The sequence below is a fragment of the Pygocentrus nattereri genome, chromosome 28 (assembly GCF_015220715.1).
Source record: "Pygocentrus nattereri isolate fPygNat1 chromosome 28, fPygNat1.pri, whole genome shotgun sequence".
Classification (NCBI taxonomy): Eukaryota; Metazoa; Chordata; class Actinopteri; order Characiformes; family Serrasalmidae; genus Pygocentrus; species Pygocentrus nattereri.
This window is the reverse complement of record NC_051238.1, coordinates 16,531,622-16,554,121: the sequence shown is the minus strand read 5'-3', so window position 1 is coordinate 16,554,121 and position 22,500 is coordinate 16,531,622. Positions and strand designations below refer to the sequence as shown.

Genomic DNA, 22,500 nt, shown 5'->3' with positions numbered 1-22,500 from the left:
GAAGAGGGTGTGTCTGGGAAATCCTAAATCACTCCCCAGAGGGGTAGAAAGATAGAGAGAGAGAGAGAGAGAGAGAGAGTGATTGTAAGACTCCTGAGGAGAAATTCACCGGCACAGTTTGGCGTGGTCTGCGGAACTAGACTGTTTGTTAAAAGCTGAAAGCTGTGGCACGCTGGTCTTGTTGTTGTTCGTCAGTGGGAGTTTCAACTGTAGTTGAGCATGCCTGCTACAGCACTGTGAGCTGCTCTTACCTGCTACTCGGAGACGGGAAAATACACATCTGTTTGTGTTCATCCGGACACTGCAGAGCACTTTCAGACAGGTGAGCTTCAGAGTTGAAATTTGTTACAGATACAGAGTTTTGATGTGTCGTCTATTCCGAAAAAAATGGAACAAGGCAAAAGTTTTTTTAAAGTTTGGATTGATGTAAAACATTGTTTTGGTTATCTAAACTAAATGTTTGCTTTGTATTCTTCAATTCAGAGTATTCGAGCTAGTAGTAAAATAGCTTGTTACCACCTGCAGAAGGTGCTTTTTAAATGTTTGATTTGTTTAATCTGCCTCCTACAGACACCAGTCATGTAATACTCTCTGTAATTTTCTTCAAATACAGTTTGTATTATTGTTTTGATAGTTCTGTCTAATATTATGTTATGTGTACTGCATTACTGACTCTTTTTATCACATTAGTATTTATCTATGCTTCCACACTTTTGTATTGTTTTGGTAAATAAAGTGGTTCACACTTTGGTTTGGTTTGATAATCCCCAATACTAGAGATTATCTTAAATTGCCAGCAGACTGTCTAGAAAACTCATCTCAAAGGAGTTTTGGGGTTGGGTTTAGATTTGGGATGAGGTTTGAGAGAGTATGATACAGTAAAGTGGGTTTCCACTTGTTTTTCAAAAGACTGCATTGTGAAAAGATTAGAGAAGGTTAGAGAAATTCTAGAGAAATTTGCTGAGTTTTGCTGAGTATTGGTAACATGAGGGGTGATAGGGGCCAGACGTCACAAGCATTTAATGCTTCAGGTTATGACATGAAACGGTTATGAATACGCTGCCTAGTGCTTGAGCCACTGTTTTATGGTAGCTTTGAGATGTGTAGGTTCACTGGTTATTTTGGATAGTAAGTATAACTGTTACATTTACAGACATAACATAACAGTTTGTCTCTTTCAATTTAAAGTGTGGTTGAGTTAGAAAAATTTGAAATTTAGTTGAATGACAAGGCAAGCATATGTAGAGCATCTATAGGGGGCTCTCAAAATAGAGTGTTACTGCTCTGCATCCCAGGCATTAAGGGCAGGCAAATATCTAGTAACATGCAGCTTCCTGTATGTCAGCCCATTATCCCATTATTTTACTTTATGAATTTACTTGTGCCGGTTGTTTTTGATAGTTCTTCCTGTTTCTTCATCTAGTTCTTTTAGTGATTGCTGTATCCAACAAATCATGTATGAAATAATGCCATACATATTGTGATACATGTGTATTGTGACAATGTGTCTAAGTATTATTATATTACATGTGTGCCATATTCAAATTTGAAGTGTAATGGATGTGTGGATGTAACTGAATTGAATGTAGATGTAGTCATAAAAAAATTTTTAAATTGTGCATGGATGTGTTAGAGTCAGTTATTGACTCTAAAGTGGTGGTGCATTGGTGTCTATATGTTTGTGAATTGGTTGCTTATTGCTGAGAAGGGGCCGAGCATGTATTTGGGGGGTGCTACTGTTTCTATGGATTAGAGTGGCAGCCACCGCTGAGAGCTTTAATAACTTTGCGATGGATATGCCTCCCATCTTTTCGTTTTGGCTCACGATCTGAATGCAGCGCTGCAGGATGCACCATAGCAGCATGTTCTCTATAACACCCCCCCACATAACCCCAAACAAAGGAAGGGTCTGTGAAAAGTATTGTTCCTCAGGGTCGTTTGCTTTGAAAGACTGGCCAGGGGCCATAATAATCATCAATCTGTGAGTGGCAGCCACTTTATGCTCGTCAAAACTTGCTTCCTCCATCTAATTCTGACTTTTTGTTCTTCCTCAAGCATTTGTTCATTTGTAATGTGGCTAAAATGGCTACTTTTAGCCCAGTAACTGAGAGGCGGATATGACTCCTGGCTCCACGCCTTTGGGTGATTGGGCGTGTGTTGTGTTCACAGCTTTGCGTGTATTTTTGCACTTCCTACGCTGATAAGAGCGTCATGGTCAGCCAATCTCCAGAAAAGGAGACTATGAGGACACTTAAGCTTTGATTTGCGGCCGTCCGCACTTCTGGTGCTGTATCTTGGTAGAAAAGAGCTGAATGGTGAAAGTGTTGTGGCTAGGGTGGAGGGAGCATGTTGATGTATGGCTGGCCATATGTCCAGCTTTGTGGGGAGAAGAGCAGCGGCCTACAATGGAGACTTTAGAACATTAGTGTTTTGTCTACTGTTGATTTGTTGCTCACATGGAACAGATTCTATTTTTAAGGCTGCTCCATTGTTCGAGGTGTTGCTGGCATTGGAGAGTCTAGAACAGCTAGGAGCAGAACTGACTGAGGTTATAATGGATGCACTGAATTTAAACAGAATTCAGTTAGAATTCATCAGTGCTCCTCTCATCAATGCATTCTTTTAAACATCAGGCAAAATATGTATGTCATTCAACCCAATGAGAAACTTTTTTATAGAGTTGCTACCTGATGTAGAGTTTCACACACTACGCTATTGAGCTAGACTATGCTGTTGTAACTAAACTCACCGGCTACTTTATTAGGTACACCTGTTCAATTGCTTGTTAACACAAATAGCTAATCAGCCAATCACATGGCCGCAACTCAATGCATTTAGGCTTGTAGAGGTGGTCAAGACAACTTGCTGAAATGTAGACCGAGCATCAGAATGGGGAAGAAAGGGGATTTAAGTCACTTTGAAAGTGACGTGGTTGTTGGTGCCAGACGGGCTGGTCTGAGTATTTCAGAAAGTGCTGATCTACTGGGATTTTCACACCCAACCATCTCTAGGGTTTACAGAGAACGGTCTGAAAAAGAGAAAATATCCAGTGAGCGGTCAGTTGAGTGGAAGAAAATGCCTTGTTGATGTGAGAGGTCAGAGGAGAATGGGCAGACTGGTTCGAGATGATAGAAAGACAACAGTAACTCAAATAACCAACCAAAATCTCTGAGGAATGTTTCCAACCCCTTGATGAAAGTGTGCCACAAAGAATTAAAGCAGTTCTGAAAGCAAAAGGGGGTCCAATCTTTTACTAGCAAAGATAGTACCTAATAAAGTGGCCAGTGAGTGTAACTAAAACTAATAAGAAATTTGGAAACTGCAATAATGAATTTGCCACCATGTTAACATTAGCTTCATTACATGACAAAAAAAAGGAAAAACATCAGTTAAATTACAGGTATTCTGTCAGTCTCCTAAGTTGAATGTTCTCTTAAGCTTGTCTAGTCTTGCAACAGTTGCTGCAAAAGTATACATCAATAGGTGGAGCATGGGCAGGTCAATTAATGAGCAGGTATAAAATTAATCAAATCACAGGTTTATTTGCATACTGCTACTAAGTTACTGCTGCCAAAGCATCTGTTTATGACACATCACTCTATTAACGATAATATTATACTATTCTACACTAGTTACATTAAGGTCGATAATGTATACTTAGACAACTAAGAATAATTATCATCTGCAGAATTGTTATGATAAACATTATTATCATGAACCAAACTCAGTTATGAAGTAACACGTGAGCATTACAGAGCCACACCCAATAACTTTCCTCAAGGTCAATATGGGTTACCTTCTAATGTTACTTTACAATTTTATAATGAAAACTGAATTCTGTACAGTGAGCATGTAAAACTGTTAACATCCAGTCGATCTCTGATTAGTTTGGTTTGACTCCAAAACATTGTCAAACTGGCACATTGGCATCCATCTTCTGGGCAAGCTTGTCCATTTTCCTCTGTACTGGAGAGCAGATCTCATATACTGGACTATTTTAATTGAAAATGCACGTTGTAATCTTTCCAAGTGGTGTTCAAAGTATGTACTTGTGTAGTTAGTTGATGATGCTTTCTATGTATAGCATACAGTTAATTAATGCAATGTTTACTATTGTGTCTGTTTTTGAATTAACCATAAATTAGAATAATTGTATAAACAGAATGTTTCATAAAGGTGAAGAAATACAAAAACTCACAATGAATGACAAAAAAAGAGTGAAAAAGTAATAATTTGCACTTTATTTGCATTTTTATTTGCAATCTATTTATCTTAATCATTGTGATATTCAACAAGATACATTTTCGGCCCAAGGCTAACACTGACTATACTATATTATACTATATTACAGTATACTATAGTATAGTATCCATGTAAACAGTATAGATTACATACGTTTTACAAATGTTGTGCATTATATTAGAAAGTAGTGCTATTAAATGAATTGCCAAGCAGAATGTTCAGCTTTGTTCTTGGCTTTTCTGTGTTCTTATGGACTTTGATTCATTCCATTAGAACTCCAGAAGGCCTCCTCTTTCACTCTCACGCACCAAATGACTGTTGTGCTTGATGCATGGCTCGGGGTTGAGAGCTCTTTAAACCCACGCGTTCACCCCGGCTTTTGTCCCCACTAAGCAGGTTTGAATTAATTAAAGGGGAACTGCATTATTCACAAGATTCCCACCAGCTCCTGTGGGGGGTTGCTGGCCCGTGAGAGGCCAAAGATGAGAATAGTCAGCTTGTTGTTTTGAAATGCACTGAATATTCTCCTCCTTCGTGTGTTTAACCTTATGCTGTGAGCGCCTCTGTGTTTGTGAATGTCTCTGTGTTCTCTGAAAGCTGTTTTTGGTGGCATATACATATGGGTTTCTGAGCTGCATGAAGAGAAGAAAGAAAAGCACAATGTGACCTAGTGGTGGTCTGTTATTGTAATACAAAAATCTAATACAGTTCCTTCATCAGCTCTTAATACACTTGCATAACCATGTCCAAGTAATCTGTATGAAAGTAACTTATAATGAGCACATAAAGGCTTATTTTAAAAAAGCCTGACAAGAATGAACAACTATAGTGAGGCTATTTCCACAAAAGCATTCATGTGAACAGTGTGGGCCAGTCTTAATAGAGGTTACAGTAATGGCTTTCCTAGAAAACAATGGCACTTTAACTCCCCTTAAGATGTGAGAGGCAGAGACAGTCAGGCTGTGTGTGTGCCTCTGTTAGAAAGAGTGATAGATAATGATGTCAGGAACAATTTGGTGGTGACTTGAAAAGCTGAAAGGTGAGAGTAAAAACAGAAGGAAAGGGAAAACAAGGAGACTTATCATAAAAGATAATACTATAATTGACCTCTCCACAACTGCTGTTGCAAGCGTAAAAACCCCATTGATGAGAAACTGTAGAGTCACTACATTGATTGCACAATGTACTAAGCTTTTTGCAGCTGTTTGAGGCACAAATCAGATGTTTCTGGCCCATGAGTTACGTACAAAACGCTGCACAAGCCGTAAATGCAAAGTTCATGGGCTGTGTGCATGGTAAAACTTTCTCACGTTCCTATGAATTTGAAGAAGGGCTGCGCAAAATGTGGGGGGTAGGGCACAAAGTACATATTCCTGAATTTTGAAAGTTTGAGCAACTTGCATTGGCAAATTTTGCCAATTTTAGAACAAGACATAAATTTGTGTTAGATAAGTCGTGTTGTGGAGAGAGTTCCTTCAACAATCACCATAGCCATAGCGGTTACATGGGGACACAAGCCTTGAACATGTGCTGAAAGATTGTTTACCATTGCATTAGTATACGAGAAGATGCAGTACATAAATATGCAGTGACATGGCTGCAAAATGCATTCACAGTCCGATGCACAGTTATTTTTGGACCCAGAATAGAATAACACCCAAGTAGAATTCATTGCAGGGGAAGACCTTAATTTATTAATTATTATTATTGCTATGTCTTCTTCATTGCTATCTTGAGCTTGATTATTTTACTGCCTCTTTTTAACCTTTTGCCCCAGTATGGAGCAGTTAGTAAGCAGGGCTATACAGAGTTTATGTTTTAAACTCAGGCACACTGAGGCTCCTTAGCAGCACAACCATCTAAGCGTTAGCCCTGACGTGATAGCAAAGCCATAGCCATTAATTGCCAGGAATCCAAGAGAATATAATTAGCCTTACTTTTTTTTATGGATGGTAGGATGGTCTTCACTCTCTCTCCATCACTTAGCGTGATGCTAGCCAACTGTTAGCTGATGTAACAGGACTGGCAGTTAGCATTGTCCTCCAAGTGCTTTCAGCTGTGCCATCCCATTGCGTTAACAGTACAAAAAGATATGGTCGTGCTTTACGTCACTCGGAGGACACTTATGCTAGCTTTCATCTTTCTAGCATTGGACGTATTGTAAATTAGCGGGGTAGGACATGACATGACTTGGGAAAAATGCCAGTAAAATCAAGCTTGTTTTGGACGTATGTTGTGGCCCCATCATGGCATGTTTCATGTTCTTTTGGTTGTTCATCTGGCACCGAGTTTCCAGTTTAAAATGCTACTCTACCAATTGGAGCTATATGTTTGTAGCTAATCTTAACTACACAGGTTCAAAATGGCAAGGAATTTGCCTCCATCCCATCATTAACTTGATTACACAACAAATAATTACATTCATACTAGGCACATTTTGCATATCTATAGCATACAGTGTCACCTTTCAGTACAAAACAAAAAAAATTACACAAATTGAAATAAATGCTGCACTCTACATTATAAACAGAAATTAAAGAGTTGCTGCAGTTTCTCATTAGGATGAGATTTTGCCAGGGTTCTATAAAATGTGTCTAACTTGGCAACTGTTGCTATGAAAGAACACATTTGTATGCGGGGCATGGAGAGGGTAATTGCCATGGGAGTGCATGTGTGTGTTTATGAGTGTCAGAGATATGTAGAATCTGTGTGAAGGACAGTGTGCAGTGCAGAGAGGGACAGAGTGCATATTACAAAGACGGATGACCATAACTTTTCAGTGGGAGGTCATAAGGGGTAGAAGTGTAATGGTTCTAAAAGGCCTTGATAAAATAGATTAATTAAGAAGGTCTTTACCCTCTGTTTCACATATTCATCATCTGTGGTTAGAAGGGAAAGTTAACTGTTAACTCTCTGGCTGGCATAATCCTGAGCCACAGTGGGGCTGTTATACCTCTGCATTCCTTTACAGCCAACAGCTGTCTCTCTGCCACACACAGTGTGGAGCCCCTGTGGCCCAGAGCACCACACCTCCACCATGCAGTGGCATCTCAGATACCAGCCTGCGGTTATATAAAGCATCTTGTTTAACCCGAGGTGTGCATGCCAGTGGAAAAAACACTTAATTACTGTATGTTTCAGTCATGCAGAGTATGCCTAGTATGAATGGAAAAGTCTCAAAGATTAGCCAAGATTTCTTTAAGGCAAGGATTTAAACAAAGTCATTTAGGGTGGTTTAATGTGAAATGCTTCATTCTAGAGAAACTTATGTTCACAACAGTTGAGATAGGAACCAGATGTCAGAAAAATGTAATGCTTCTAATAGCTCTCTTACAAAACGTTATTATAAAAAATGGTTGTGAGTATCTTGACTGGTACCTAAGACAACAATTTTGTCACCTAAAAAAGATTGTCACCTAAAATTGATTTTATATATCTGTTCATGGCAAAGAGGTACAGGTAAACCCCAAAGAAAGCTTATTTTTTCTACTTCATTCCTACTTAACCATCAACAATACATACAAAATTCAGAAGATGTGTTTTAGAGCAGTGGTGGTTTTGGATAGAGAATAAAATGGCTAGATTTGCACTGTAAATATTGACCCTTGGTTACGATCAAAACTACCATAAAGAAAAACTGAGCCTGTAAGTCTTTCTACAATGACCCATTTCACATGTAACCACTCTGATTAACTCTGATCTCAATTGATTTATCAAGAAATGTTGAAAATATATACAGTGCAGGAATGAGACAAATATATATGTATTATATATATTTGATATATATAAATAGGGTACATTTTTTACATTTTACAGTTCTAGGAAATGGTTCTTTAAACAAAAGAAATGAACCTTTATATTACAATATAGTGTAGATTCTAATTAGATAAAAAAGGGTATTATACGTAATAAAAAACATTTATTATGAAATGTAAAATTACAAAATGTAATATTACCAAATGTGATATTACAAAATGAAATATTGCAAAACTCCTCTTTGATCTGGGCTGAATCACTCAAACACTGAGCTGTGAGATAACAGACTGCGCTGGTGTTTCATTTGTGGTCAACCAGGCCAGGACAGGGATTAATCTTATAAACTGGGCTCGAGTTACTCACCTCTGCCTGACAGTACTGGACATACTGAGCTGAGTGAGTAAGACAGCATGGCCCTCTGACTCACATACCCATCATGCCTAGAAGCACGCAGGGTGTTCTGATGTTTATCTCTCAGTTATCACCACGCTGCAGCTATTACGAAACTACGATGGCATAGCATGCTCAGTTTCTTTCACCTTTCTGCGAGACACCTGTAATTCAACAACAACTTAGTTTTCAACAACTTGTGCTTTTGTTATGGTTCTTGTAAGACTGTTTATATATAAATGACCTGTGATATGCTGCAGTGTATTGTGCCATGTTAAAAAGGCAGACCAGGCTAAAAGTTATGGAACAAATGCAGTTTAACCTGAAATCTCTGTAAAAAATAAACATTAGCCATTCCTTTTGGATCTCTAGAGCCTTTGCATTAAATTATACACTGCAGTGCTGCTGGAGATTTTAAACACCTCAGTGTGACTGCTGGACTGAGAATAGTTCACCAACCAAAAATATCCAGCCTAAAGCATCCTGTGGGCAGCGTGCTTTGACAACTGGTAAAGTGCTTTAGGATGACCAACACAAACTGTGCAGCAACTGATGAATGAGTGGACACAGTGTGAAAACTCCAGCAGCACTACTGCATCTGATCCACTTGTACCAGTGCAACACACACTAGGACACGACCACCACGTCAGTGTTACTGCAGTGCTGAGAATGATCCACTACCTATATAATATTGGCACTGTGGTGGTCCTGTGGGAGTTCTGACCACTGAAGACAAAGTAAAAGGAGGTTAATAAAATATGCAGAGAAACAGATGGTCTGTAATTGTAGAACTACAAAGTGCACCTATATAGTAAGTGGAGCTGATAAACTGGACAATGAGTGTAGAAACAAAGAGGTTTTAATGTTATGGCTATACACAATATTACTAAAAACTTAGTCGGCGGCATATCTTAAAAATTTGTTGACAGGCTTTAAACACCACATTTACTGTGGCACGTACATTGTGTCATTTAGACTGAGGGGTTTTCTTCAATCAAAGTCTTGTTATTTGAAGACGTGTTGAACCTGACAGGTTTTAGTAGGGTTTTATATTTGTAAAGGCCTGCAGCTAATAATGGGACTAAACTAAAATTCACAACTAAAGAACTAAAACTCAAGAATCAACTTGCAGTAAATTTGCTTACATAACAGAGCTAAACCAGTGGGGGCGCTGCAGAGGCAAAACTGGACACAGCGTGACAGCGTTATTTCAGCAGATGAAAAAGATGTTCAATATTTGAAAAGATTTATTACGTTTATTATTATTACCACAAAGCTGTTTGTTTTAGTTAGTTTTCGAGTTACTCTTTAAGCTGTGACTTGTGACCATCAAGGATAGTACTGTAGTATATAGGACAAAACAGCGTTATATCACAACAGCAAAGAACATGCGTACAGGTGGATAACGCAGGCAGTAGCGCTGCACTATTACAACAGGATTCTATACTAACTCTGAGGTTTATTTACCCAAGATATTGGAAAAACGAAGCTTTTTAAAATGGATCTTCCCAGGTAAATAACTTAACAAACTTGTTTAATTGTTGAACGTGCACCAGTCACAAATTTCATTGCAAGCTTTGATAAAGAAGCACTCTCTTTATAAAGGTGCTTAACACCTGTACATTCAAAAACAAAAACTTAGGCAAAATGATCCTACTTAAAAGACACCTGAAACTGTTTATAATAACCACATTTAATAATTTAATAGTCTTTTAGGTCATTTATTTGGCCTTTTAGTCACTCTAAACCATGTCATTTGTCTAATTAGATACCTGGCTTGTTAGTAAACTTTCCTAATTGGCTTATATAAAACAATACACTTGCTAAAATTGCTTTTGAAAATGAGAAAAACGTAAGTAAAATCCATTACATACTTGGTTACATTTGACATTACAGCCTCAAACAAGACTTACGTTGTCGACTATGGATGTGGCTGAATCCCAAATGAATATTTTAGCTATATGATGCATTGTTGGGTTGCAGGAGCCAGTATTTAAATTCCTACATTGCGCATTATGTAGGGAGCAGGGAGCTTTCTGAGATTTAGCCCCAGCTTAGGAAAAGGAGCCCTGTTAGACAGGTGATATATAAGACTCACAATGTTAATTTGGTGACCAAAAAGTACTTATAAAACTATTTTTTGCAGCAAAGTGCTCTTTTGCATGTTATCGTATGTTTATTTTTATTTGACAAAAATAAATACATTTAATTACTGTAATGCACAGTGATGGGCAACAGGATGATCTTCTCTTCATTCAGCAGTTCAGGGTTGCATGGCAATGATTTCTTCCTTCAGAGGAACTATATTTCTTGGTGGAATACTTGTTTATGTTGATTGTTATTAATAATAACTTAAATAATGTTCTAAAAAATTGTATTCTAACATGTTTTATTTTGGCTGCCATTTTATAGAAACAATAAGCCACTCAAGGCCATGCATTACTGCGATTTTATCATGGAGATGGGGGCTTATTGCTTTATTATGCTGGTCTGGTGCCATTTTTATTCATAACAGCATCCAAAACACAACACATGCAGCTTTTGCTAATGAGCAGTCATGCCCGTCTATGCTGGTTTTTCTAGGAGGGAAGCTGCTTCCATGTTGACTGAATTCAAGTTATCCACCTGGAAGTGTAGCCAACCATTATGTTGGGATCATATACAAAAACTCTAATTTGGTCTATCGTGACATTACTTTCTGCCTTTCAAAGTAGGAATGCTGTCTGAGTATGAAGGAGGTTCAGGTCCAGGTCTGAGGTGGTGTGTGACTGTGGCTCATCCTCCTTAGCCATGAGTGAGTGATACCAGTAGTGCGGAAAAGAGGCAAAAATACCGCAGGGGGATTTCTACCCAGCCATAATAATAACTCAGTCGCAGAGATCTGTGGATGTTAACGTCTGCTACCCGATCCAGGCCACATGAAAAGCAGTAAGAGTGAATGGGGTGTCCCATTTCAAGGCTCTGGACACCATGCAGGTGCTCCAGGTGTGGCAATCCACTGTGTAAATAAACAGACTGCAGGTACTGCAGAGTGTATAGAGGGTCTCTGCTCAAACCCCTGGCCTCTGTGAGGTTTTAGCTATTAAACATAAGGTAGATCACACAGAGAGCTTATATAAAGCCATTAGAAACACAGGAAGGGCATCAGGAGAATACGGCTCAAGGTCTGTTTATTTGTTGTCAGTCTGATCCCAAAGCTGTGAAACACAGGAGGTGTGTGTGTGGTTTACTGTGCAGGTTCAGACACTCCAGCAGGGCTTCATAACCAGGGAGTTTCCAGCTTCAGTCACTGTCTTCCATGTTAGAGAAGAACACATGCTCATGATTGTATTTTCAGTAACAAACTTCATCTTTTTTAATGGAATGTGTTAACTATTTTAGTCTCGGGGTGGAATGAGATCTTCCCTCGGTTGGAATGAGATCATGACTTAATGTCATACTTTGAAGAGAGAGAGGCTGTCATGGTCTCAGATTGGATTACACACGCGCACACACACACACAAACACACACACACACACACACACACACACACACACACACACACTACAAAAGGACGAAGGGGATAGACAACAGCATCAGCTCTGCTATGTTCCTGTGTGTTTTGGAGGCAAATACCTTTATGTATGTGTATGTTTGTGTGTGCCATGAGTTTATAGGGACTAGAGCTGAGCAATATGATGTTGTTTTATAGATTAGCACTTAAAGGAACAGTTAAAATTACACAGTTGTGCATTTACTCAGATGTAGTGACTCAAACAAGACATTTGGTGCTTCTTTAGTTAGTCAGTCAAATCGTTTATGTAAATTCAACCCCAAAACCTCTCTTAACACACTCAAACCACAGCCAGCTTGTCATTGAGGCCACTCAGTCAAGTCATTGTGGTTTAGAACACAATATGACAGATCTGTAAACTATGAACATAGATTAATATTTGATGGTTTTACAGCTGCTGAAAAGGCAAGCCTGCATGTATGGTACAGTTCTAGACTGGGTTGTAAAAAGTTTATACTTAACTTTGTGTGTAAAGTTACTAAGTTCTTACTCTGTTAGAAATAAAGGTGCTGTGCAGTGGTTTTAAGGTCCAATTGTACACCATAAATAAGTTTTTTCCAGGTGAAAAAAATTATTTGTATTTTTTCATAACCTAATGTTTTCAAAAAAAAGAACCAATAAAATAAAAAGCCTGGAAACTAGGTGTGTGGAGTCAATACAACTTAAAATATGTAACTTCAGTGGATGATGGCGCAGTTATGCTCTCTGTGACCTTTTTAGAGTGTAGTTACTAAGTGTAGTTACTAATAGTAACTATAGTTATAGTATAGGAAAAACATTCTTTCATTTAAAAAAAAAAAATTTTTATTCGGTTGCTCCGTAAGTCATATCTTAGTAACATTAGTAACTAGTAACAACCAACTGATGCGTGCATCATTTTAACATGATGATAACATGGTCTTCTATAAGCATGCTACCGCATAAACGCAAAAAGATATCCAGTATAGATGAAAATGAAATGTACAAGCTGTACTGAATAAAACTGAATATCTATAACATTTGTCTTTGTATTCTTTAATATTTTTTTGTGCCAACTACTTTTTATGTAATGGTTTCTGGCTAATTGAGCTGTAAGTAAAATCACAGCATATAGCGTTTATTGTTTTTAAGTAAGAGCAAATCTAGAATGTGCAACTGCTCCACTAAAAAGGCACATCTGATAACATTAATGAATAATAATTATTTATTTATTTGGTAACACTTTATAGTAAGACTATGGTTTAAATGAGTTTCTTAATGCTTATTCATTTGTATGGTTACTTTTAAGGTCATTAAAATGATTATTAAAATGTTATAACGTGTAAATATAAAGGGTAACAGGTATGCATGCTAAATATGCTAAATATTGAGTCCATCGTGCTGGTTACTTATCTTACTTTGCCCTTTTCATGTCAGCATGAAACTATGGAATAAAATGTGTAATAAATGCTCATTAATGTTTTGAAGTTGCTTATGACCTAGTTAATAAACATCTTAAACATTCATAAAACCTTCTTTTATTATTTTCACTTCTGTTGCTCTTGAACTTAAAGTTAGTCATTTTAGTAATTTTGCTATAGTAATACAGTCACTGGAAATACCACACAAATACAAATGTGTATATATGCGTGTGGTATGAGAAGGCACTCCTTAATGAGGCCAACATGCACACATACGTCTCCTAATGACTCAGAAAGCTCTGATACTGAAGATTGCTTGTGTTTATATGCTGGCACATCATGTCTACTCTGTACATTTTGCACCATGTTATTCTTAATTAGCAAAGAGGCTGAATGTTACCGTGAAAACAGAGACAATGAAGACGAATGGAAAAAAGGGAGAAGAAACAAACCCTGTATACAATGGGTTAATCTGCGCTGTCTCACAGAGCGTGCTTAGATTGAATTGTAATTACACGAGCACTCAGCATAATAGAGTAACTAAGCTAGAGCTCGACCCTTTACAAAAAAGACAAACAAAACTTTCAGACTCTGCATTGTTAGTAATAGTAAATATAGATATGAGTAAGACATTTGTGGTTTGACAAGCAAGAACAAGCACAAAACCCTGCAGAGGCTGTATCCGTCAGTGAATGTAGACGTGCCTGTCCCGTGTCCAATGCTAAGCGCATGGAGGCTCCACTTTTATGCCCAATTAGTGGTGCCACAGGCAGCGTGTGGAACGCTGAGGTAAATAACTTTTGGAGAGTGCAACAGGAGATTGTTATCTGCTGTTCATGTGGTCAGAAATGAGGTTCCCTCTAAACAGCAGCCATATTAATCAGCCTCTTTTGCTCTCACTCAGCCAGGAGATAGCTCTGTAATAGCAGTTGAGGTGTAATTTGTACTTTTGTCTCATATTTCAACTCAGAGTAACAAAACACAGAACACCGGTGTTCGTATTATGCCTCAGGGCAGACACGAGCACCCTGCTTATCCATCAGCATGGCCTTCTGCAAAACACCTATAGCGATTACTCCCAAGATCATGACAGCTTAGCCATGTTTTCACAATGGAGCTGCAAAAAGCAGATTCCCCTCAGATAACCTGCCAACATTACATAACCCAGGCAGAAAATCATCTGAGCAGAAAGCAATGTGTCATGTCTGAGCATAAAACAATGTGATTGTGGTAGCAAATTGATGAAAGGCAAGCTTCAAAGGTCTCAGCTCTGGTGTTATATCTCCAAAGAGGAGGTCAGTAATCAAAGCTGAGAACGCAGCACTGTTGTGAATATGTGATGTGCTGATTATTTTCACTATTCATTGGGTGGTCCTATTTTTGTCCTAATTAAGAGGTCTTTGTTTTCAAATGGAAACATGGCTAACTGCTTAGCTAATCTGATCTATTAGGGTATCCTAAACTGTAAAAATGTTCACAATGCAAACTGTTGCTCAACAGTGATGTTTAATTTGTGACTATTAATTGACTTGCATTTAGACAAACAAAGCATTTCATACCACTGTCACACTAAACCTGTCCTTCCTCCACCAAGATGAAGGAGTATAAGTAGTAAGCTGGAAACTCCAGTGTCAATATTATTTCTGAAGTTTCTGCAACTTGATTGACTAGCATTAATCCAATGTACTCTTAATTGGCTTCCACAGAATTGAGGATGATGGCAGAGGGGAGGTTCGCCAGCCTGCCCAGGAATCTGCACGTGGCACGCCAGTGCCCACTATCCTCCTCCATGGACTTGCTGAGCTCCAGGCCTGCTGTGGTTGAGTTGCCTCCTCCTGGGTACAACAGTGTCTCCATACATGGCACCTTACCCCGGAAGAAGAAGGGAGCAGGCAGCACCCCCACCAGGGCATGGGAAATGTGTGGGTCACTGCCGCACCCCAGCCGCTGCCGCCTGCCCTCGTCTCCGCTCATACACAACATCATAGAGGAGCACCAGCCTTTTCATGTGGCCAGAGAGGACTGCACAGTGCACAGGTGAGCTACACCAACCAGTCAAACTGTAGCACTGCTACTGGAAATCTTACAGGGCCTCTTTCAAATGCATCTCCCTGTATAAATGTGTTTATATTGTAAATTTCATCATAATTAGGCCTTGAAATGATTATGCTACGATAAGGCTAATTAAGCTTTAACTCCCCTATGAGGTTTCAAATGTCAACAGTGGTGTTATGTTTCCCACATTGGGTTTAGTGATGCTTATGGTAGGTCCAAATTAAACATTTACTTTGTTTATTACAGCTTTAAACTCCATAAATATAATTAACTTAAAACATGCTTCTGAAAATTATTGGAGGAGTCTGTAAGCCTGTTTGCTGGCTTGCTTAAACAATACTTTAGATAACTTCAGCTAAATCTCAAATGGCTCCCTACTCCCCATGTAGTGCCCTAAGTAATTATTATACAGAGCTTGTAGCTTTAAGTGCATCCCACTGATTCTCCCATTCACATGCTTCTGGTTAAATTGAAAAATTCACTCAATGTCAGTAAACATGTTCCAATGCTTGATGATAAGCTTAATAATAAAATGTTTTTGAAACAAAAAAAACCCTTATATCACTGCTTGCTTCCATACTTTTGTACTGCTGTGTTGATGTTAGAGCTTGACTCTGTCTGCTCACCTCCCATGAACTCACTTTTTGCCACCCCTTTAGTGCCTGAATAGTAACATCACCTTTTTCAGATGAACTCAGATACTCAGTTAGCCTTCTTATAGTCATCAAGCATAACCACCCGATTCTGATATTAATATAAGGAAATATTTAGATGTAGACAAGCACAACATTCCCATACACTGGACTAGGAATGTACTATGCTGTGTTTTTATCAAAGGCCAGTAAATTCTCCCATTCTAGCAGAGAATCACCTCATACACTGTGCCCACAGATAAACTCCCAGTCATAACAACAGTAGTGAGTCCAGATGGAGATCCACACAGTCACCTTGTAAAATCACAAACTGCTGTAGTGAAACTGCAAAACGTCCTAAATGTTCTTAGTTTTTAAGGCCTGTTAGCATTTACAGTGGGGGAATTGGTTGATGTTTGGCTTTTGAAGTGTTATCAATGTGTCAATCAAATTCAGGGTCCTTATGTTGTAATTAGTGCACACATCCAGTGGTGCTGTCACGATTACTTCATTAAATGAACTGAATACAATTGATGTTCTCTGTGAATCGCCTTGATGATTACTTTACTGTTGAAATGATAAACATGGTATTCAGAGGTCATTACAATGCCAATTAATAGATTGGCGCACAGGTTGCTTTTGTGCGCATCACTGAAAGCAAGGAAACCCACACTAGCAGGATCTCATAAATTGCAGCATGCTTGTAGTTATAGCTTTCATGTATATAAAAATGTTTTATTTTTGTTGTAATAAATTGTATATATGATCACTCGCTTAATCATCAAAATAATCATGTGATTACTCTGTTACTAATATAATCAATAATGATAGCCCTGGGTTCTTTCTAAACAGACAGCAGTCTTAATTTTCCCGTAACGGTGATGAACTCCAGTGAATTACACATGGTTGTGTCGGAATGGGCCAGCCTCACCCTTCAGCCTGCTTCACTGTGTGATTATGTGTGACATGCCCTTCCTACACCACTGAGATCCTACTCAAAACAAGCAATACATTCCTGGCACGTTGGTTTCATCACAGACGCCTCTAGATAAATAACCATGTAGAAAAACTCAAATGACAGCAATAATAATGGAACTCACAAGGATTAAACATGAGTTTTAGACGTTCTTATCCGGTTGCTAGAGTGTCTAAAGTTTAGGGGTGGACTGGGGCCCTCAACAGTCCCTAAATTTAGTACGGTGAAGCAAAACACCAGAACCTGAATATCTAACAGTATCCATTAGAATTTTGTTGCTTACTTGTCACTTTTAGACTTTTATTCACAATAAAATTAGTATTTTCTTTTGTTTAGTTAAAATTAGTTGTCTAGTTGTCCACTGTGCCCAAACATTACTGAATTAAGCCATATACTTTAATCAAATTTGTGTTCAGGCAAGCTCACAGAATGTACACACCAAAGGCACTGGTCTTTAGTGTGGTCAGCTTGATTGCTCCTGCTCCTCTTAAATGTTTGGCTTAACTGCCAGGATACAGTAACCAGGCCAGCTCAGATATAATCACACAGTACAGGTCAGCACTAGCCTGGCCTCCGTCATGCGTTCTGTATCCCTCTCTTGTACTGCCCCACTGTCTACTCCCTGTCTCTCTCTCTCATTGCTTCTTCCCGTCTATCTCTTTCCACACTCCTGCATCTTCATGAGACTTATCTTCCCTCAAGCTGTCTCCCTCATCCCAGCTCTCTGTCTTTATTAATCCTGTCTCTATGTCCTCCTGTCCTTGTCTATAGCTCCAGGCCTGCATGTCTCATCTCTTCTGTCTCACTGATTTTATCACAATGAGCCAACAAAGCAACACTGTTTGGATTTGTCTTCTCCTTAACCAGGTCACCTTTCTCTGATAATATCACTGTCTCAAAACAGAGGACCTGGCCAAGGCAGCAAAGCTCTCAACAACAGTGTAGAGGACGCATGGACACTGGGGACGAAAGAAAAACATCAAAGGCCCACACTTCAATTTTTTCACTGTCTTCAGTTACACATTACTTTCATAGTAATTGAGTAATTTGTGGTAATTAATAGTGTTAGTACACAAACCGTGTACTTGAGCGATGTATAGATACCGTCTGTAAAAATATTACTAGATTATAATATAATATCTAACTGTACAGTTTCTATGAATATGACAGGCCAAACAAAGTAGCAAATTTAACCCCTTATGTAAATATGTGAATATGGTAATAACCCCAGTCTATGTCTACAAGTCATATTGGCTACTTTAAGGTTCCGTTTTACTTCTGCATCTGTGAACATGTGCACAGGTGTCTAAAACCAAACCTGCACATATCGTGTGCAGGTTCTAAACTGGTGTGCAGGTTCTAACCCAGAATGAATAGAAAATGAAGAGAAAAGTCTTGCGTATTTTCTCTGTCTACAAGAATAAGTACTCACATTTCAGTTCTATTTTTAATATTTTGAAGATCATCATTTAAGTCTTTGTAGCATCTCTCATCTTCTGCCAGCCATTCTGCTCTGTTTGAATTTGCGCTGTTAGTTCTGATCAGGTTGGGTATTGTTTGGGTCTTGTCATGGTTAGTGCTATAGTGGTTTTATTCAGCATTTTATAAATGCACAGCTCTGCAGATTCTAATGACATGTAGTTGAGATTTTGGAGCTGTGGCCTCAGCAGGTCTTTGTGAGCTTCGCCTACACATGAACTCCTTCTTTGCATTTGCTTTATATTCTTTCTTGCAGTTTAGAAAATCCTCTTTTTTCCCACTTATAAGTAACAGATATCAACACATGCTGCAAGATGTATTGAAGCAAAAGGAAGGACATTTTACCATGCAGTGGACTGGATGTAAGGCCTCCAAAAGTGGAAGCACTTATGATGGACAGATCTCAAAAAGATGGTTCTTCAAGGGTTCTTTAGTAAAGAAAATAATTCTGTGTCAAACCATGAAGGTTCTTTGCATGGTGAAATGGTTCTTTAGACTGATGGAGAATATGTTGCAGATGGTATAGAACCTTTTCAAAAAGTGTTCTATATAGCACCCAAAAAGGTTCTTCTATTGTTACAATGTCAAGCTTGTTACAGTAGAAGAACCCTTTCAGATGCTATGTAGAATCATTTTTGAAAAGGTTCCATATAGCACCTTCTACAGCACATTCTCCACTGGCCAATTCATGATGAAAAGAACCCTTTAATCATGCAGTGGGTTCTTTGCATGTTCACGGTTCTGTAAAGAACCATTTTCTTTTTTAAAACCATTTGTTTTAAAAAAAAATTTGCTTTGTTACTGGCCACCACTTGTAAATACTGAATAATAAATCTTGAGATTAAGAAAGGAAGATTAACTCATTTTTTAAATCCAGTTTTTTGGATCACCTTTCCTTCACATTTCCTATAAAAGCTTTAGTGCTAACAAGGACTTTTATGGTATCACAGAAGCAGCACTGCAAAGGTTCTCTTGCATATAAATGTGAAGCACATCCCAAAGAGCTTTATCATATGACTTCTTATCATACTAAAAAGTCTCTTCTGTAATGTTACAATGAAATAGCTCTGCAACTCAGACAGCATTCAAATAAGAGACACCTTTTGCTGCATATGACACTGCCTTCCAAAATAATAGCTAGTCATATTACCTGGCAGAATGATAAAAGGCAGTCTAGACATGAATTTGAACTCCTCTGGTGTTTTATTATACAAACACTACCCTCTTTTTGGATATGGTCCAGTCAGACAGTGCTTCACTCTGCATACGTGGGTGCGTGCATGAGTTTTAATGCGTAGGTGTGTGTTTGCCACAAGCGCATCTGTCCACTGACATTTCGAAGGTTACCTAATATTGGTCTACTATTTCATTGCCGGCAAAGGGAGCAAAGGTGAAAAATGGCTATGGCGCATGAGAAGAGCTAGCAACGACCTCTCATGGAACTCTCATCGCCATAACAACACCTCGCTGCAACTCAGTAGACATGCGGAAGAGGTGATGAGATAGTGTGTACCAGAGAGAGAGAAAGAAGGAGAGAGAGCAGAGAGGAAAGACTCACAAAGGGAAGGAGAGGTTCTATAAGAAGAGTGACACAAAACAGAGCAGATGAGAATAAGAAGTGCTGGCAGTTTTTTCCATTGATTTAACCTTTGCCAATCAAAGGATACACAGATGGTATTTCTCATAGACCTTCTTCCAGTACTGGGGGCTTTCTCTCGCAGATCAAGTATGGATTTAACATGGAGATACATAGAAGTTTGACCAGCATTCAGGAGTTGTGACCTGGTCTGTACTAACACTGTCTGTGTGGTCAGCTTTGGACTGCTTCATCTGTGTCCAGCAACAGGTGAGTCACTGAGTTGAGCCAGAATTAGAGTTAATCCTAATTTATTAACACTATAAAGGCCACAATTCCGTAACTAATACAATGGCTATAGGTTTACATGTTTATCTATACCACAACAGACAATAATTGAAAAAAAAAAAAGTATTTTTTTAATTAAAAAAACATCTGGAGGACAATTTATATTCCACATGTACTTAACAGCAGAGGCTCTACAAATTACTTACATTAAATTTCTGTAAGAAAAACTTTGTGCTTTAAATTACTTACTTTCACATGTAAACAAAACTAAATTTAAAAGGAATGTTTCTGTAGCACATGGGCAAATATTTGTTACTATGGAATTGTAGGAAATTAGACTGAATGTACAAACAAACAAATGTACCAACTGTATTGACAGGACTAACAAATATATATAATAATTAAATCTTTTAATGTAGCTGAATATTAGCATAACCGAAATGAAAGACATTCATAACCCACTGTTTTGTTGCAAACTTCTCACCTTCCTCAGATGGGGCTTAGCCATCTTCATCACCTCAATCTCCTAGGTGCTGCTCAAGTGTTTGCAATTTACTGCTGTCCAGGATATATGGGTTACTGTTTATCAAATATTTGCAGCAAACCAAGGCTTCATAATGAATTTCATTGGTTTGTTCAGCATAGGCTGTTGTCTAATCTATTCCATTGTGTTGCTGCTGTTTTATTCTATTCTGGATCATACTTTTCAGATATTTTGTGTGAAAATCAGATGAATGTATGTTAACATACCTAATGTTTGTGGTCAAAATGATTGCTATTGGGTTATGTGGTAGAAATACTCTGAACATTTATGTACTTTGAAATATTGTTATTGTAACAATATCATACTAAAATATGCACTACTTCAGTAAGGGTCAGGAAAAAGTAGACTTATTTATTTAATCAAATGATCTCAACATTTTTAAATGGTCAAAATAACCTCCTCTGCCTTAAATGAATGGTTTGATCTGAAATTTTGCTAATTTTGCTAACACTGACTGAAGCTACCAATCACCACTATGCAAATACCACTGTACGTATTGGTGGCCTCCATTGTTAACAATGTTAGTATAGGACTGATTTCATATACATATATATATATATATATATATATATATACACACACACACACATATATATATATATATATACACACACACACACACACACATATATATATATATATATATATATATATATATATATATATATACATACACATACATACATACATATATATATATATATATGTGTGTGTGTGTGTGTGTGTGTGTGTTAGTACACCGGTCAGGCATAACATTATGACAACCCCCTTGTTTCTATGCTCATTGTCCATCTTGTGTTAACTAAGTGCACTTTGTAGTTCTGCAATTTTAGACTGTAGTCCATCTGTTTCTCTGCATACTTTGCTAGCCCTCTTTTACCCTGTTCTTCAGTGGCCAGGACCCCCATGAACCCTCACAGAGCAGGTACTATTTAGGTGGTGGATTATTCTCAGCACTGTAGTAACGCTGATGTGGTGGTGGTAAGTCAGTGTGTGTTGCACTGGTCTGAGTGGTTCAGAGACAGTAGTGCTGCTGGAGTTTGTAAACACCTTGGTGTCACTGCTGGACTAAGAATTGTCCACTAACCAAAATTATCCAGTCAGCAGCGTCCTGTAGGCAGCGTCCTGTGACAACCAATGAAGGGCTAGAGGATGATTAGCTCATACTGTACAGCAAGAGATGAGTTGTCGTCTCTGGCTTCTACAGTACTACAATCTACAGGGTGGACCAACAACACAGGTGTGTCTAATAGAGTGGACAGTGAGTGGACAAAATCTCCAGCAGCACTGCTGTCAGTGTTACTGCAGTGCTGAGAACCTGCTCTGTGAGGGTCCATGGGGGTTCTGACCACTGAAGTACAGGGTAAAAGGGGGCTAACAAAGTAAGCAGAGAAACAGATGGACTACGGTCTGTAATTGTAGAACTACAAAGTGCACCTATATAGTAAGCGGAGCTGATAGAATAGACAATGAGTGTAGAAACAAGGAGGTGGTCATAATGTTATGATCGGTGTATTTGTGTGATTCAGTATATAATGTATATGTAGGGCAGTATGAGAGATGTCCTTTGTGACATTATAGGCAGATAGATTAGAATTTTCTCAACATTGTGGCATTAATTTCATAAGA

General features: G+C 38.4%; 1 protein-coding gene across 4 annotated transcripts in view; it reads left to right on the top strand.

Moving 5' to 3' along the window:
• The window catches only part of bcar3 (BCAR3 adaptor protein, NSP family member), a 133,083-nt gene that overhangs the window by 51,377 nt on the left and 59,206 nt on the right, over nucleotides 1-22,500 (top strand). For 2 of the 4 annotated variants that reach the window (XM_017693514.2, XM_037535929.1), the window contains one exon: nucleotides 15,028-15,358. In XM_017693514.2, the coding sequence (XP_017549003.1) occupies nucleotides 15,028-15,358 (331 nt within the window). Of the gene's footprint in view, nucleotides 1-73; nucleotides 323-15,027; nucleotides 15,359-19,953; nucleotides 20,310-22,500 lie in introns of those variants that run through there. The other 2 variants (XM_017693516.2, XM_017693519.2) reach the window with 2 other exon arrangements.